Source organism: Anser brachyrhynchus, assembly GCF_964034855.1.
Source record: "Anser brachyrhynchus genome assembly, chromosome: 23".
Lineage (NCBI taxonomy): Eukaryota > Metazoa > Chordata > Aves > Anseriformes > Anatidae > Anser > Anser brachyrhynchus.
Genome location: NC_137716.1, coordinates 5104222 through 5118394, shown reverse-complemented (window position 1 = coordinate 5118394; position 14173 = coordinate 5104222). Strand labels below are relative to the sequence as shown.

The 14173-nt window shown below is 64.3% G+C and overlaps 1 protein-coding gene across 1 annotated transcript in view; it reads right to left on the bottom strand.

Moving 5' to 3' along the window:
* Positions 1-689, bottom strand: part of SEMA6B (semaphorin 6B) — a 31010-nt gene extending 30321 nt beyond the window's left edge. Inside the window, 1 exon segment of the mRNA XM_080566138.1 lies at positions 297-689. Within this exon segment, the coding sequence (XP_080422264.1) occupies positions 297-556 (260 nt within the window). The 5' untranslated portion in view covers positions 557-689.
* Between the last annotated feature and the right edge of the window lie 13484 nt (positions 690-14173).

The following is a 14173-nucleotide window of genomic DNA, read 5'->3' as shown; positions in this document are numbered from 1 at the left end:
CGGGTTGGGGCTGGCACCGCGGCCGCCAGCCTGGCTGGGTCTGCGTCCCTCCAGCCCCAAAACACACACGGGGGGGGGCTCGTTTTAAAACACCTCCCCATCAGCGTTGCATCTGCACACCCCCGCGCACACGTGGCGTGCACGCACACCCACCCCCTGCACACACAGCCCGTAACGGGGGGCAGCGAGAGGAGCGGGGCTGCACCCACCGGTGGGTCCGGGGTGGACAAGCTCCTCGTGTCCGGACGAGCCACCCCGCACCTCCCCAAGCCCCAAGCTGCCTCCGTGGCACTCACCAAGACCCCGCAGGGATGGAGCTCATTCCCAGACCCCCACGGCACCGGCCGGCTGCTGAACACGTGCGGGTTGGTGCAGAAGCACCAGCCTGGTCATCCCGAGGGACGCAACCAGGAGCATCCCAGGGCACGGGTGCTGGAAGGTGCCTGCCCTTGGAGGGGGGGGAAGAGCCTCGGCTCCCGGCCCCCCCTGCCCCGTAAACCCACGGTAATGGGGTCTTGGGCTGGCCGTGCCGAGCAGCGGTGCTGGGGGATGCCATAAGGCAGGAAGCCACAACGCGCGGACGGACGGACGGACGGACAGACCCCAGCAGGAGAGAAGCAGCAGCTCAGCACAGGGGTAATTAGCAGCTCACAATTCCAGCTACTCATTAGGGGCTCCCCCCCCCCCCCCCCCCCCCCCCCCCCCCCCGTTGCGCTCCGTGCAATTAGTCGCTAAGTAACGCGGGGATATTTATACCCCGGTGAGGAGCGGGGACACAACGCCGCCAGGATGCTCGGGATGGGGCCTGGCCGGCCTGGGGACGGGGACATTTGGGGACAGTCACCAACTACGGCCACTGCGGCCAGCCCACGGAGCTGGGGTCAGCACCGCCAGCACCCACCCAGCACCAAAAGGGCACCCCAGGAAGCATCCCCAGGGACCAACCGTGGGGACACCCCAACCCCATGGGGACACCCCAAACCCCTTGGGGACACCCCAAACCCCTTGGGGACACCCGTGACATTGCCACCCCCAGCCCTGGGACGCAGCAGCCCCCGCCACGGGGAGCTGCCTGCTCTGAGACTCATTCCTGGAGGGAAACGTTTTACTTTCCCTCTCACCCCGCCCTAATTAATTGTTTTAATTAAGGAAATGCCATTTCCACTCCCGACTGCCATTTGCCTGGAGAAAAGTCGCTAATTACGGTGAGGAGAAAGCCCCGTGCCTTGTTAAACCATCCTCAGGCAGCTGGGGGGGGTGCGTGCGTGGGGGGGGCTAAAAATATATGGAAAAGGGAAAACAAGCGAGAGCTGACACGCGACGGAGCGGAGGGGGCTGCAGGTGCTCAGGACCCCCCTCAGCACCCCGAGGTGCCCGCGAATGGGAGTCGGGGGCCTTTTTCCGTCACCCAGGGCCGGCGCCCACCTTGTCCAGCTAACGAAGCCCCCTCGTTAGGGTGTCACCGGCCAGGCCCCTGCCTGGTAATGGTGCTTTAAAGCCCAAGTTTGCCAATTTCTTGGCAAATGTCTTTACTGGGCTTTGTCAGCAGCGCAGAGGAGCTTGCACCGCGTTACGTTTTCTGCTAACAGGTTTCATGAATTTTAATGGGCGACTGCTGCTGGGTTCCTTCGGCAGCACCGAGTTGCTTTTTACCCGCGTCCCTTCGGCTCCTTTTCCTCCCCCCTCGGGCTTGCTGCTGGACCTCGGCCCCTCCAAACCCCCCCAAAAAAATCCCCCCGCTGCCTGTGAGGAGCTCGATGGCCCCAGGGGGAGGCGATGCCCCTCGGGTCGGGCTCGGGGGCTGTTTGCTGTGGGATGGTGCTGGTGGCCCCGGGCACCTCGGTGGCTCTCTCGAAGCCGGTGGATGCAAACGGTCCAGAGACGCCACTTCGGAAGCATCCGTCTTTATTAGCAGCTGCTCAACATCTCCCCGAGGGACGATAAAGGAGGGAAGCAACTTCATCAAAGTCACGCAGCCAAGTGCGGGCAGGCACGTCCCTCCCGGCCGCCCCACCGCGGCCTTTCCCGTCACCTCGCTGCCGCTTCCCCGGTGCTGCGGTGTCCTCGGGTGCTCCCGCCTGGTGGCAACGTCCCTCCTGGTGCCACGCAGCCTTGTGACTGTCCCCCCTGGTCCCTCAGGGACCCCGGTAACAGCATCCCTCCTGGTCCCGTAACCATGTCCCTCCTCGTCCCTCCTGGTCCTCCAGCAGTGTCACTCCTTCCTGGCCCCAGAGTGATGTCCCACCTGGATCTCCAGGAATGTCCCTTCTGGCCCCACAGTGACATCCCTCCTGGATCTCCAGGAATGTCCTTCCTGGCCCCATGACGATGTCCCACCTAGATATCCAGGAATGTCCCTCCTGGTCCTTCCTGGCCCCACAATGACATCCCTCCTGGATCTCCAGGAATGTCCTTCCTGGTCCCTTCTGGCCCCGTCCAACGATGTCCCTCCTGGTCCTCTGACAGTGTCCCTTCCAGGTCCCTCCTGGCTCCACAATGACATTCCTCCTGCCCTGTGACAACATCCCTCCTGCTCCCTCCTGCCCCCATGCTTCTCCCAGGCTGGGGGTGCTCCCGGCAGCCCCCCCTCGCAGCCCATCTCCAGAGCCCAAGGCTGGCCACCACGGAGGTTTCTCTGGATCCAGCCTCTCCCCCCATCCTCTCCCCGTTGCCGTCAACCGCCTAAAGCCGCTTCCCCTTCCCGGCGCAGCAACATCCTGGGGGATCCCGTTGGACTTCATCAGGATTCAGGCTGCCTGGGCGAGATAAAACCCCGTGGCTGCCACGTCACGCCGGCTGCGGGGTGTTGCGGTGGGATTTAATCCTTTTGAAGGCTGCTCGGCTGCGGCTGCCTCCAACGCTGGCGATAACGAAACCATCGGCGGCTGCCGCCGCATCCCGGGGCTCCCGCAGGGGACGAGGAGCCGGCGCTGCTCCCGCTGCCACGAGGCAGGGACAGGGACACGGGGCAGGGGGATGCTGCGCGATGCCGGTGCTGGTGGCATCGCAGGACACCGTTGGGGGGGGGGTGATGGTGGTGGATTTTTCTTCCCGGCTCATCCTCGTGCTGTGATTTCCGTCGTGCTGAGAGCTGCCTCGGAGGCAGGGGGTGCAGCCAGCGTGGTTTGCTGCTTTGCCGTTGAGAAACGAGAACAAAAATAGAGTTGGGGGGGGGGATTTTACGGGGTGAATTTCTGCTGGGAGCAGGGTCCCTGACTGCAGCGTTGCTGGGGGCTGCCTGTGACCCCCCCATCTGGCACCAGCCCCATCCAGCGCCCCCGAGAGGTGGGGGCTCCAAGGTCTTGGATACAAACACCCACGTGCAAAACTGAGTGTGTAAAATGGAAACAAAGGGGGAACGGGGCTGTGACGGTGTCCCCCACCCCTCCAGACGCTTTTGGGGTTGGAGCAGGGTCTGCGTCAGGGACGGCGGTGGGCACGGCCGCTGCCCCAGGGGCTTTCCCTGCTGCGCAGGGACGCGGCCGTGCCGGTGCCATGCCATTAGTCCCGTAATTGAGCTTCACGAGCATTGTCTAAAATTTCCGTCTCATCAAGCAGCGCTTGCAGCAGCTCGGGGCATCCTGGGGGGATACGAGCACGTGTCACCTCGAGGGAGACGGCTCTGGGACCCTGGGACAGGGACTGGGCACGTGCCGGTCCCCTTCTCCGTGCCTTTGTGGCTTTCCTGGCGGTTTTTGGCAGGGCTAAAATGAGCCCGTCCTGCTCCCCCATCCTCTGCTCCCCCTTCCCCTGCCCTGGCACAGGGGTGCTGGGCACACTCGGGGTGCTCAGGGCAGAGGGAGGCCCCCAGCAGCTTCCAGCCAGAGCTGGAGGGCTCCGAGCCTGGGGACCAAGCCCAGGACGGGGGATCTAAAATCTGGCAGAGGTTTAAGGGTGGCTTCGGCACTGAGACCAGGGCCAGGGCTCACCTAACAACTCACACAGCCGCCTGCCTGCTGCCATTCCCCAAAAATTCACGTCCTGGCCGTTGCTGGGGACTGGCAGGGACAGGGTCACCCCCGGCATCCGGACAGATCCAGCCACAGCGAGACCCCAATACCACGGGGCTGGGAAAGTGTTGGGCATGGGGTGCGTGGGGTCTCGGGGGCAGGTGCGCTGGGATGGCCGCAGGGGGCTGAAACCCCGAAGACGGAGGCAAGAGAAGAGGCAGCAGCTGCTTGGAAAGCACCGAGAGCAGGCACAGCCCCACCGCCTGCTGCCCCACGTCGGCAGCACCCCCGTGCCACCCCCAGCCTCCTCTCGCTGTGCCCCAGCCCGGTGACATCCGACGTGGGGCGAATTGTCCCGGCCGGGCTGCCACCGCCGCTCCAGAGCCCGGCTCTTCAATCACAGCTTGCTGGGCAGCCCAGCGCTGCCGGAGTTCAATTTTTCTGCGGTGATTACAATTTAAAAAGCAGCTCCCCTGACCATTAAATCAAAATGAAATTGATTGGAGGCAACAAAGGGAAGAAAAAAAAAAAGGCAAAAGGAAAAGAGGGAGGAATTTTCACCGCCGCCGCCGCCGTGGTGCACACACATGGCCCCGGGCGGTGCCACGCTGCTCCCTGGGGACAGGGACACCGAGGCTGGCTTGTCACCGGTGCCAGGGCCGGTGGCACACCCGGAGCAGCGGCTGGGCTGGGGACAAGTCGGGTGTTGTGGTGGGACACCAGCAGGGCGCTGATTCTCGCCGCGGACGCGCCTGGGTCCTGCGGGGTTTTCCGCCCCGCTGGGAGGACGGGGCAGGGGCTCAGGTCCAGCCCCTCCCTGCCAAACCCCAGCCCCTCGCTGCAGCTCTGTCCTTGCTCTGGGGGATGTCTTCGCCCCCATCCTGCAGCCCCAGCCCCGTGCGGGATCCCCGGGTGCTCCTCTGCACCCCCAGAGCCCAGCACAGCGCAGGCATGGTGCGGGCAGCAGGGCTCGGGGCATCCCTGGCGGTAATTAACGAGCTAAACGAGCTTGCAGCCTGACCCTGGGCTTGTACCATTGCTCACTTCACTGGGTTAAGCCAGAATTACACACCAGGATCCAGCTCTCCAGGAGGAACCGGGATCAGCCACTGGGAGCGTCCCCGCGGCCACCCCAGCACCGGTGCCGGGGCTCTCTGGGTGCCCCCGGGCACGGCTCCTGGGGCTCTCCCGGTGCCAGGGCACAAACCCCGGGGCTCTCTCGGTGCCCCAGGCCGTGGATCCCATTCTGTCCCAACACCGCAGGGCTGGGGAGCGGGGAGGGAGTGGGGCTAGGCTGGGATTTTGCAGCGATGCGAAGCTCAGCTCCTGTCACTGGAAGCCAAGCTGCCCTGGTTCGGCCGACCCAAGGCGCGGGGTGTTTTCCTACGGATCATTTCAGCTCCGAGCCCCTCCTTTTTTTTTTTTTTTTTTCCTTCCCACTCCTCCCTTGTTTTTTGGTCAACTTCTGAACAAAAAGTACTGCTTTGGAATGACCTTCAGTTTCCAAAGCGATCGAAATAACATTTTTCTGGCAAAGCGTTTGGCTTTGTTTTTTTTTTTTAAATGCTGCTAGAAATCGCTTGGCGCTCTCCGATCCCTCCAGCTTTGCTGCTGGCCACCGCCAAATCCCCACGGATTTTGGAGCTGTTCCCACCCTGCTCCAAAATTTGCCTTTTTTTCCTTTTTTCTGAGGAGCTTCAGCAAAACAGCTCCACGTGGGGAAGCCGACCCTCCCTGCTCCATCTCCACCCTGACAGATGTTGCTGGGCTCGGCCGAGATTTGGGGAGGAAGAAAACGATCCCGGTCTGCCCCGTGGCTCTCTCAGCCAGGAAAAACCTGTTCCAGGAAGGGTGTGTAGGACGGGGGTGAAAGAATGGGAAAAGCTGGATAATTCCTCCTCTAAGCCTGCGGTGTCGCTGCCCTGGCACAGCAGATGGGTGTCACGGGAGCGTGGTCCCACCAAAAACCCCCTGTCCTCCTGCCTGGGCTCATTTATTCGTTCATTTTCACAGCAGCCCTCCTTTTTACAGCCTCTGTAGGTGATGCAGGGTAAAAAGGGGTCAAAAAGGGGGGAAAAAATGAGGTGCAACGAGGGGAGGCTGCTTGCTTGCAGTCTCTTGGCAAGAGGATGCAGGTGTCCCCCCAGCCGAGCCGTGTGCTCGCCATCAGCCCCCCCCAGGGAGGTTCCCAATTCCCCCAGCCCGGCTGCTGTCAACCAGCCCCGAACCCCATCACCCAGACCCCATTCCCATCACCCAGCCCCGATCCCAATAACCCAGCCCCAATCCCGATAAAACAGCCCCAGTCCCCATTACCCAGCCCTAGTCCCAATAACCCAGCCCCAATCCCCACCAGCCAGCCCCAATCCCCACCACCCAGCCCCAATCCCCACTACCCAGCCCCAAACCCCATCACCCAACCCCAATCCCAATAATCCAGCCCCAATCCCCATCACCCAGCCCCACCGTCACCCAGCCCCGATCCCCATCACCAATCCCAATAACCCAGCCCTGATCCCCACTGCTCAGCCCCACCATCACACAACCCCAATCACAAAAACCCAACCCCAACCCTAATAACCCAGCCCCAATCCCAGTAACCCATCCCCGATCCCGATAACCCAGCCCCACCACCCCCAGCCCCAGCCGCTGCGGCTGCGCCACCTCCCGCCTCCCCCCGACGAGATGGGGATGGAGAGGAGCGCGGGGAAGCGGTGCGCCGAAGATCAAGAGGAAAATGATCAAAGGAGGCATGTGGGTGAGCGCTGCAACCCCGTCACCCTGGAGACGGGAAGCAAATATTTGGGCTAATAGCGCCGGCGCTGCAGCGGGGCCGGGCGCTTCCCATTGTCAGGCAACAATAGGGACGGGCAGCCACCCCGCTGCCGCCCCGCTGGTCTGCTTCAGTCCCGGCTTCGTTAGGCTTTGTTGGCGCAGAGGGGGGATTTTGGGGTGTCTGCGGGCTCGTTAAGGGCTGAGGACGTTGGCCACCGCGGGATGCTTGAGGCCGGAGGGGAGGCGATGGGGCCGTGGGGCTGCGCTGCATCCCGTGAGCATCCCGCCGTGAGGATGTGGTGCAGGGCAGGGGCACAAATCTGCCCCCCCTCAGCATGGGGATGCCCGCAGAGACCCCTGAGGTCGGCCTTCCTCCTTCTGCCGACCTCCCAGCCCTAATCCCGTCTTCCTCCTGCAAGGCTCAGCCTCCCCTCCCGCTAACCCTCGAGGATCCCGTCCTGCCCAGGAGGGAAACCGAGGCAGGGAGCAGTCAGACAGGCACTAAGCAGCCCTCTCCCTGGCCCCCTGCACCCCCAGCCCTGCACACGTGTGTAGGGGGGGCACAACTGGTCCCACACCACCACCACCCCCCCCAGGGAGCACTCTGTAGGATGTGGCATGGGAAAGGGACGAGCCCCCCGCGAGGAGCAAGAGGCAGCGGGGAGCTGGAAACTTCCTCGGGTGACGGCGCATTTTATCTCGAAACCTGTTTTATCTTTAATAAACCCGAGCATCTGGTTGAACACGGAGAAGAACATTACTTTTTAAATATAAATCTCGCTCTCTCTCCAGTTTTAACCCGGCGCTGCCCTCCGAGCCGGTGTCGTTAAGGTAATGGGGTTGGACGGATGAGATTTCCCACTCGCTGGCCCGGAGACCCCCCGGGGGCGGAGGTGACAGCGCGGCCCCCGGTGTCCCCGTGCCACCCCCTGCTCGCAGCCGTTCCAGCACCAGTCTGGGCACCGTGGCCCCGTCCTCATGGGGCAAAGCAGGGTGGCGGTGGGGTGGTCAGGAGGTAGGTGATGTCTTCAATAATAATAATATAAAAATTGGGAAAAGCCTTTTAGGAGCTGGCAAAGGGTCTTCTAATCACACCGGGAGCAGAGCAGTCCCCATGCTGTCCCCAACGTGGGACCCTCCGCCCCGGCATGGTGCTTGGCGCCCGTTGCAGGAGCACGGCGCGCTTGGAGTGACACAGAGGAAAATCAGTCTGAATGAATGAGGTCACCTGCCCCATAAATAATTCATCCAACACGTGCCTTAATGCACATTGCCCCCGCGTGCCGGCAGGGAGCTGGGGGGGCTGCGGGGCGGGCAGGTGGAGGAACGGCACGGCTGGGTGCTGGGTGCTGGGAACTGGGTGCTGGGAGCTGGGTGCTGGGTGCTGGTTCTGGTGCTGGTGCTGAGCAGCCGAGTGCTGCAGCCAGGGCTGCCGTTCCCAGTGCTGGCAACCTGTGGGGAACCGGGGCAAGGACACCCCCCTACCTGGGTCGCCCCCGTGCCCGGATCGGGGGGACCCCCCCACCCGCCCGCGTCCTGCCACCAGCTGCTGTGGGCACGGGGCCCAGGTTTCGTGGTGCAGGGGCCAGGAGGTGACGGAGGTGGAGGAAGGAAGGGCAGCGCAGCCGGGGGATTAGGGCAGGAAGAAAGCGTGGCAGTGTGGGGCCGGCAAATGTTTTAATTCCCCCCGCAGCTGCACCTGCCCCGGCTGCTTGGGGACGGGGAGGGCCAGCGCTGTGGCGCACGGGGAGCGGGGCATGGAGCCAGGGCTCTCCAAGTGTGCAGCACTGGGTCGGGATTGGGATCGGGATTGGGATCAGGATCGGGATCAGGATTGGGATCAGAATCAGGATTGGGATTGAGATCAGGATCGGGATCGGGATTGGGATTGGGATCAGGATTGGGATCAGGATCAGAATCAGGATCAGGATCAGAATCAGGATCATGATTGGGATCAGGATTGGGATCAGGATCGGGATCGGGATTGGGATCAGGATCGGGATCAGGGCTGCCCCAGCACTGCAGTGCTCGGTCAAGCCAGGGTTGTGCCCGCAGCCCCCGTGCCCGTGCCGGCCCTTCCCAGCCTTCCTCCCTTGCGCTTTATTAAGTCATTTGGTACAAGAGGAAGGCGAGCCCGGCAGCACCTAAACGTCGCAAAAGAACATCTTGAAGCCATTCTGCCATCTGTTGTGCTTTCAGCGCAATTAAGCAGGCAGCAGCCATGCGAAGCTGCGGGAAACACCCGCCTGCGCCTCGTCGTCCCCCCGGGGCCGGGAAACCTCCCCGGCGGGGCAGCCAGGGCACGGCAGGCTGCAGCAGGGCACCGGCAGCCACGGGGCAAGTCCCGGGTGCTGGTGCTCCCCGGGGCTCGCGTTGCTTCCACCGGCGAACCCGGCCGGGGCGCTGGCAATCAGGCAGCTCGCTGGCAGCCGGGGGAGCGCCGCAGATGCCCAGGGTTTGATTGCTTGGCACGCGCGGCGGCGCTGGCCTCGCCGGCTGCCTGCAGGGAAGGCAGCGCTGCGCCGCTCTCCCTGCTCACCTGGACGGGTGCCAGCTCAGTCCCGTCCCCCTGCCCTGTTCCCCATCTCCTCGCCTCGGTGCGTGGCCCCCCCGGTGCTCCCTGGTGCCCCTCGGCCAGGGGAAATTAACGGTGGGGTGCAGGGGGGGCACTGCTCATTTTCATTAAAGCCATGAGAAGCAGCTCTGCCACCGAGGATGGGGCTCGTGGCTCTGGCACCTCCTCGCCCCCCTGTCCCCCTGCATCCTTGTCCCCAAGCCCCCCACAGCCCTGGGCGCTGCTGTGTCACCGAGGGCTGTGACGCCGGCGCCTGGCAGGTGGCTCTGCCTCCGGAGACGGGGCTGCTGCCAGCGCGGGGCTTGTCATCGCTTCCCTTTGTTGCCGCCGTTGTTAACTTTAACGGTAACATTGGTTTATCCCCTTGATCTTGACGGGAAATAGGAAGGCAAGGGAAGCGTCTCTGGGGAATCAACGCTGCATGCGCTGAGCTTTAATTAGGCATGTGAAATTTCCTCCGACAGCAGCGACGTTAAGCAAGCCCGGCGCTGGAAATGATGAGGACCAAAATTAAATTGCCGTCTCCTGCTCCGAAACGGAGCAAAACTGCACGGAGCAGAGATTCTGGCGCCTCGATCCCGGCGGCTCCGTGGGACCGGCCCGGGCAATGTGGGCATGGACTTGGGGAGCAAACCTGCACCCCTCTCTGGCGCAGAGACCCCAGCACATGGGGTGCTGAGAAAGCAGCAGACACGGGACGGATCCTGCAAACAGCAGCAGCCGCAGCGAGGAGAGCTGTGGTGTCAGATGGGGATGGAGGGGTCGGCCCACAGCCCCCTCCACTTGTCCCAGGTGGGCACTCAGGTGGCCCCAGTACGGCCCGGCCAGCCCCACTGGGATCCTCAGGCTCGCTGAGACTGGGGACAGCCGAGGTGGCCGGGGGCAGCAGGGACACAGCCCCGGGCTGCTCTCCCCAAGGCCAGGGAGCGATGCAGCACCCAGGGGTGGCCGCCGAGCGCTGAGCCCCCTGCGCCTCCCCAGCCCCCCCACGGGACGTGGCCAACACAGGAGGTGTGGGGACACGCAGCGAGGAGGAATGGCCCAGATCAGCTCGGGGGCACAGCGGGATGGGGCCGTGCAGGGTGATAAGTACCGGCCCCATGGATGCAAAAGGGGCCCCGAGCCCCTTGCAGCCCCCGTCCCGTCCCCGCAGCCGTGCCCCATCCCGGCGCGGTGGAGGCGTGCGGTGGCTTCAGCAAACATTACAGCTGATTAAATCTGCAATTACAGATCTCGCCGCCGCGGCTCTCTCCTGTCAGCCTTGGCCTCGGCTACTGACACAGCCGTGATAACAGCCTCTATTAGCATAAAACACCGGCTCCGAGCCTGGCCAAGGATGGGGAAGATTAAGCAGCCGGCTTCTTCTGCTAATTAATAATCCACTTGATTAAGAATTGTCTGTCAATATGTCAGCAGCACAAGGACAGGCCCTGTGGCCGCGAGCTGGGAGCGCTGCTCTGTGCTGGCTTGGGGCTGGCATCCTCCTCCTCTTCCTCCTCCTCTTCCTCCTCCTCTTGTCCTCCCTTGCAGCCTCCCCAGCCGGACACCCGTGTGCCCAGACCCCCCTCTCATTGCCCTCTCTTGGTGGCCACCATCTGATGTCGTGGGTCACGCTGACAATGCCGTGAGCATCCCGGGGCCCCCCTGGATTGCAGCGGCTGCCTGATGCAATCGAATGATGCTGAAGGCTTGGGGCGCAGCAACACCCCCCCCCCCCCAAAATGTGCGGGGAGAAGCTGGACCCCTCCCCAGTGCCACGCAAGGGCAGGTCCCCAGCACGTGGCCTCATCCAGGCTCGGTGCAGGGCGCTTCGCAGCACCACGAGCCCCCCTCCTTCCAGCCCCAGCCCCTGCTGCTCCCACTGCCCCGGCGTCCCCAGAGGCAGCGTTGCAGCAGATTAATGCAGGGAGCAAATAATAGCATCTCCCCCCGGCCCCCCGCGCTGCCGGCACGGGGAGTAGGGAGCAATTAGCTAATTGCAGAGGGAGGTCAGGGCGAGCGCGTGCCCCGGCCTCGCGGCGCGGCCGAGCGGGACCCCGTGTGCGGCGGCGGCGCTGCTTTGTGCTTAGCCCACGAACGGCTTTGTCCCAGCCACGGCGTGCCCTGGGCACCGTGCTCGGCACGTGGCCCCGTGCTGAGAGCGGGGGGGGGGTCGCTCTTGGCCTCTCCCAGACCCAAATTAAGCGGCCAGGGCTCGGCCTCGCCGCCTCTCGCCGTGCTAACGAGCCCAGTAAGTGGGTCACGCTGACTCGAACGGAGGTGGTGCTGCGCTGCGGGGCCAGGCTCAGCACCAGGCAGAGGCTGCTGGTTTCAGGAAGACCAGGGGCTGCGAGCAGGTTGGCCGAGCCTCCAGCACCTGCATTTTTGGATAAAGCCCAGGAGGTCACAGGGGGGAAGTTCCCGTGGGTCTGCTCTGCCTCTGCCCAGGTGCAGTCCTGGACCCAGGGCACGGTGTCCCCATGGTGGGGGACGGGGTCTGTGCCCCCTCCTCGGGGGGGTCTCCCCGGGGCTGTCCCCTTACCGGGGCAATCTCATCCCTCCTGGGAGGATGGCGTGCGCTCGGCAGCCTCTCGAGGAGCGGCACTTACTGACGACAGCTTCTCCAGAGCTTTAATTATCTAATGATTCTCCCCATTCGAAGGCGCCGCACTGTGAACAAACAAAGGCAGAAGGCGCCCGCTCCAGCTGCGGTGCGGGGGCCAGATGTGCTGCAGGGGGGGGGGAGCCGGGCAGGGGACACTGCTCAGTGGGGACCTCCCTCGTGTGGGGACCCACACCACCTCTGCTCTGGGTTCGCAGCTGGGGAAAGGGGTTTCCAGCAGCAGAACACTCGGGGACCAGCCACCAGCATGTCCCCAGTGCGTGGTGACACAGTGATGTGGGGGCATGGCTCGTAGAGCCGTGCCGTAACACAGCAGCCAGCAAACAGCTCAGCTTGGGGGCTGATGGAGACACCCAGCAGCTCAGCACCCAGCCCCGTCATCCTTCGTCTGCCATCAGGCTGCGTTTGCCACCCCAAAGCTGCCCCGGGGGTGAGCGCCACACCTCGGTGTCACCCCTCTGGCTCAGCGGGTCCTGAGCGCCCAATTCCTATACACTGTCCCCGTGTGCCTGGATCCGTCCCCGAGAGCTGGATCTTGCACCAGCAGCTCCTTAAAGCAAAGCTCGAGCCCCCCTGGGGGGCTCACCACGACTTTCTGTCCCCTCCCAGCCCCAAATCCTCTCCAGGTCCAGACCCCCAGGAGGGGAGACGTGGGCAGAGGGGAACGGCTGCGATTACAGGCGGCACGCTCACGGGGCCTGGGGACTTGCAGCAGCTCCCAGGGCACAGCCAGGGCACTACCTGTCATTATCGGTCCCGAGTATTAACGGCAAAACTTCCTCCTGCTGCTGCCAATTAGTGGCAGCTCCCCGGGGCCGCACGCTGCCGTTCCCTCCCCCCGCTGGGTGTCCTGCCGGGGGCTGGCGGGTGACACCGATGCCGCCAGGGCGCTCACGGCGCCGCTGCCACCAGGGTGAGCCCGGGGCTGGGTGGGTGGCTGCGGCAGGCTGGCTCTCACGCTGCGTTTCACGCTGCCTCCGACTTCCCCAAGCCCGGCAGAGCCTACTTCTGTCTCCTCCCTGGCAGTGGCTGCTGGTTCTCTTCCATCCCCGGAGGGCTTTAATAACCGCGGATAAGATCTGCAGCCTCTCATTAGGGGTCCGCGCCGCGATGCCCCGGCTTTGCGGAACGAGGAGCCCCGCAGCGGCGGCGCGATGTCAGGAGGCATCAAGGAGAGCACGAGAGAGCCAGAGCCTCCGACACATCCCCGGAGGCTGCAGGCGTGGGGAAGCGGGCGCAGGGCTGTGGCACACGTAGGGCAGGGACAAAACACCCACATCTGCGGGTCCGGTGGGGCTTTCCCCTCCTGGGTTCTCTCCTCCTGGTGCCCTGGGCCAGGCAGGGACGAGCTCTCCCCTGCCCCAGCACCGTTCACCCTGGTTTCCCCCAGCAGGACTGCAGGACAGGCCGGTCCTTCTGCATCCACGGCCTGACCCAAGGCTCTCCAGCCTCCCTTTGCGCTACGGGTGCTGCACCCAAACCCGCCGGCGCCCCTAACCCACCCCCCCACGCTCCCTTTCCTCCCACCCCACGCCTGCAGAACGGCCCAGGGCATCCCCACGGGGAGAACCAGCCCGGTGCCCGCCGGAAAGCGTGGCCCCGCGGCGGCTCGGACATGCTCGGGGCTCTCCTCCAGACCCGAGGGCGCCTTGGACCGCTGACAAGCCTGGGATTTTCTGTCACATTTCTGCCGCGGATGAAGGCGGGCGGCCCCGGCGGTGCTGCAAGAAGGGGCCATTGTGGCGAGGTGCAGCTGCGAGGGAGCGGACGGGGAATGCAAAACGCCGGCCGCCGGGAAGGGGCCAGGGGATTCGCCGCTCCCCGTGGCCTTTCCCCACCCGGCACGTGCCCCCCCCGGTGACAATGGGGCCTTTATGGGGACACCGCCATGGAGGTGGCCTGCTCTTAGGGTTAGTGGGGGTGGAAGAAACCCGGCTGGGGCTCGAAGGGTGGCCTTGAAGCATCACGACAAGGTGGGACAAGCGGAGGGGCAGCGAGCGGCTCCGTGCCCTCCCCTGGGGCTGGGACGAATGCTGCTCTCCAAAGCGGTGCTCAGCAGCTCCTGCTCCTCTCGCTGAGCAGACACGAGGCTGCTTGGGAGCTATTTGGGTGCTGCCCGCCCTGCACAGTGCTCTCCCTCACCCCGCTTGGGGCTGGGGCAGGGGGCTGCTCCCATGCCCACCCCCGGCGTGCGCCCACTTTCAAAGTGGGCGTGAAAGCGGGCAGAGAAGCGCGACCCCCTCCAGGACCGGCCCTGAGCACAGCGCAATT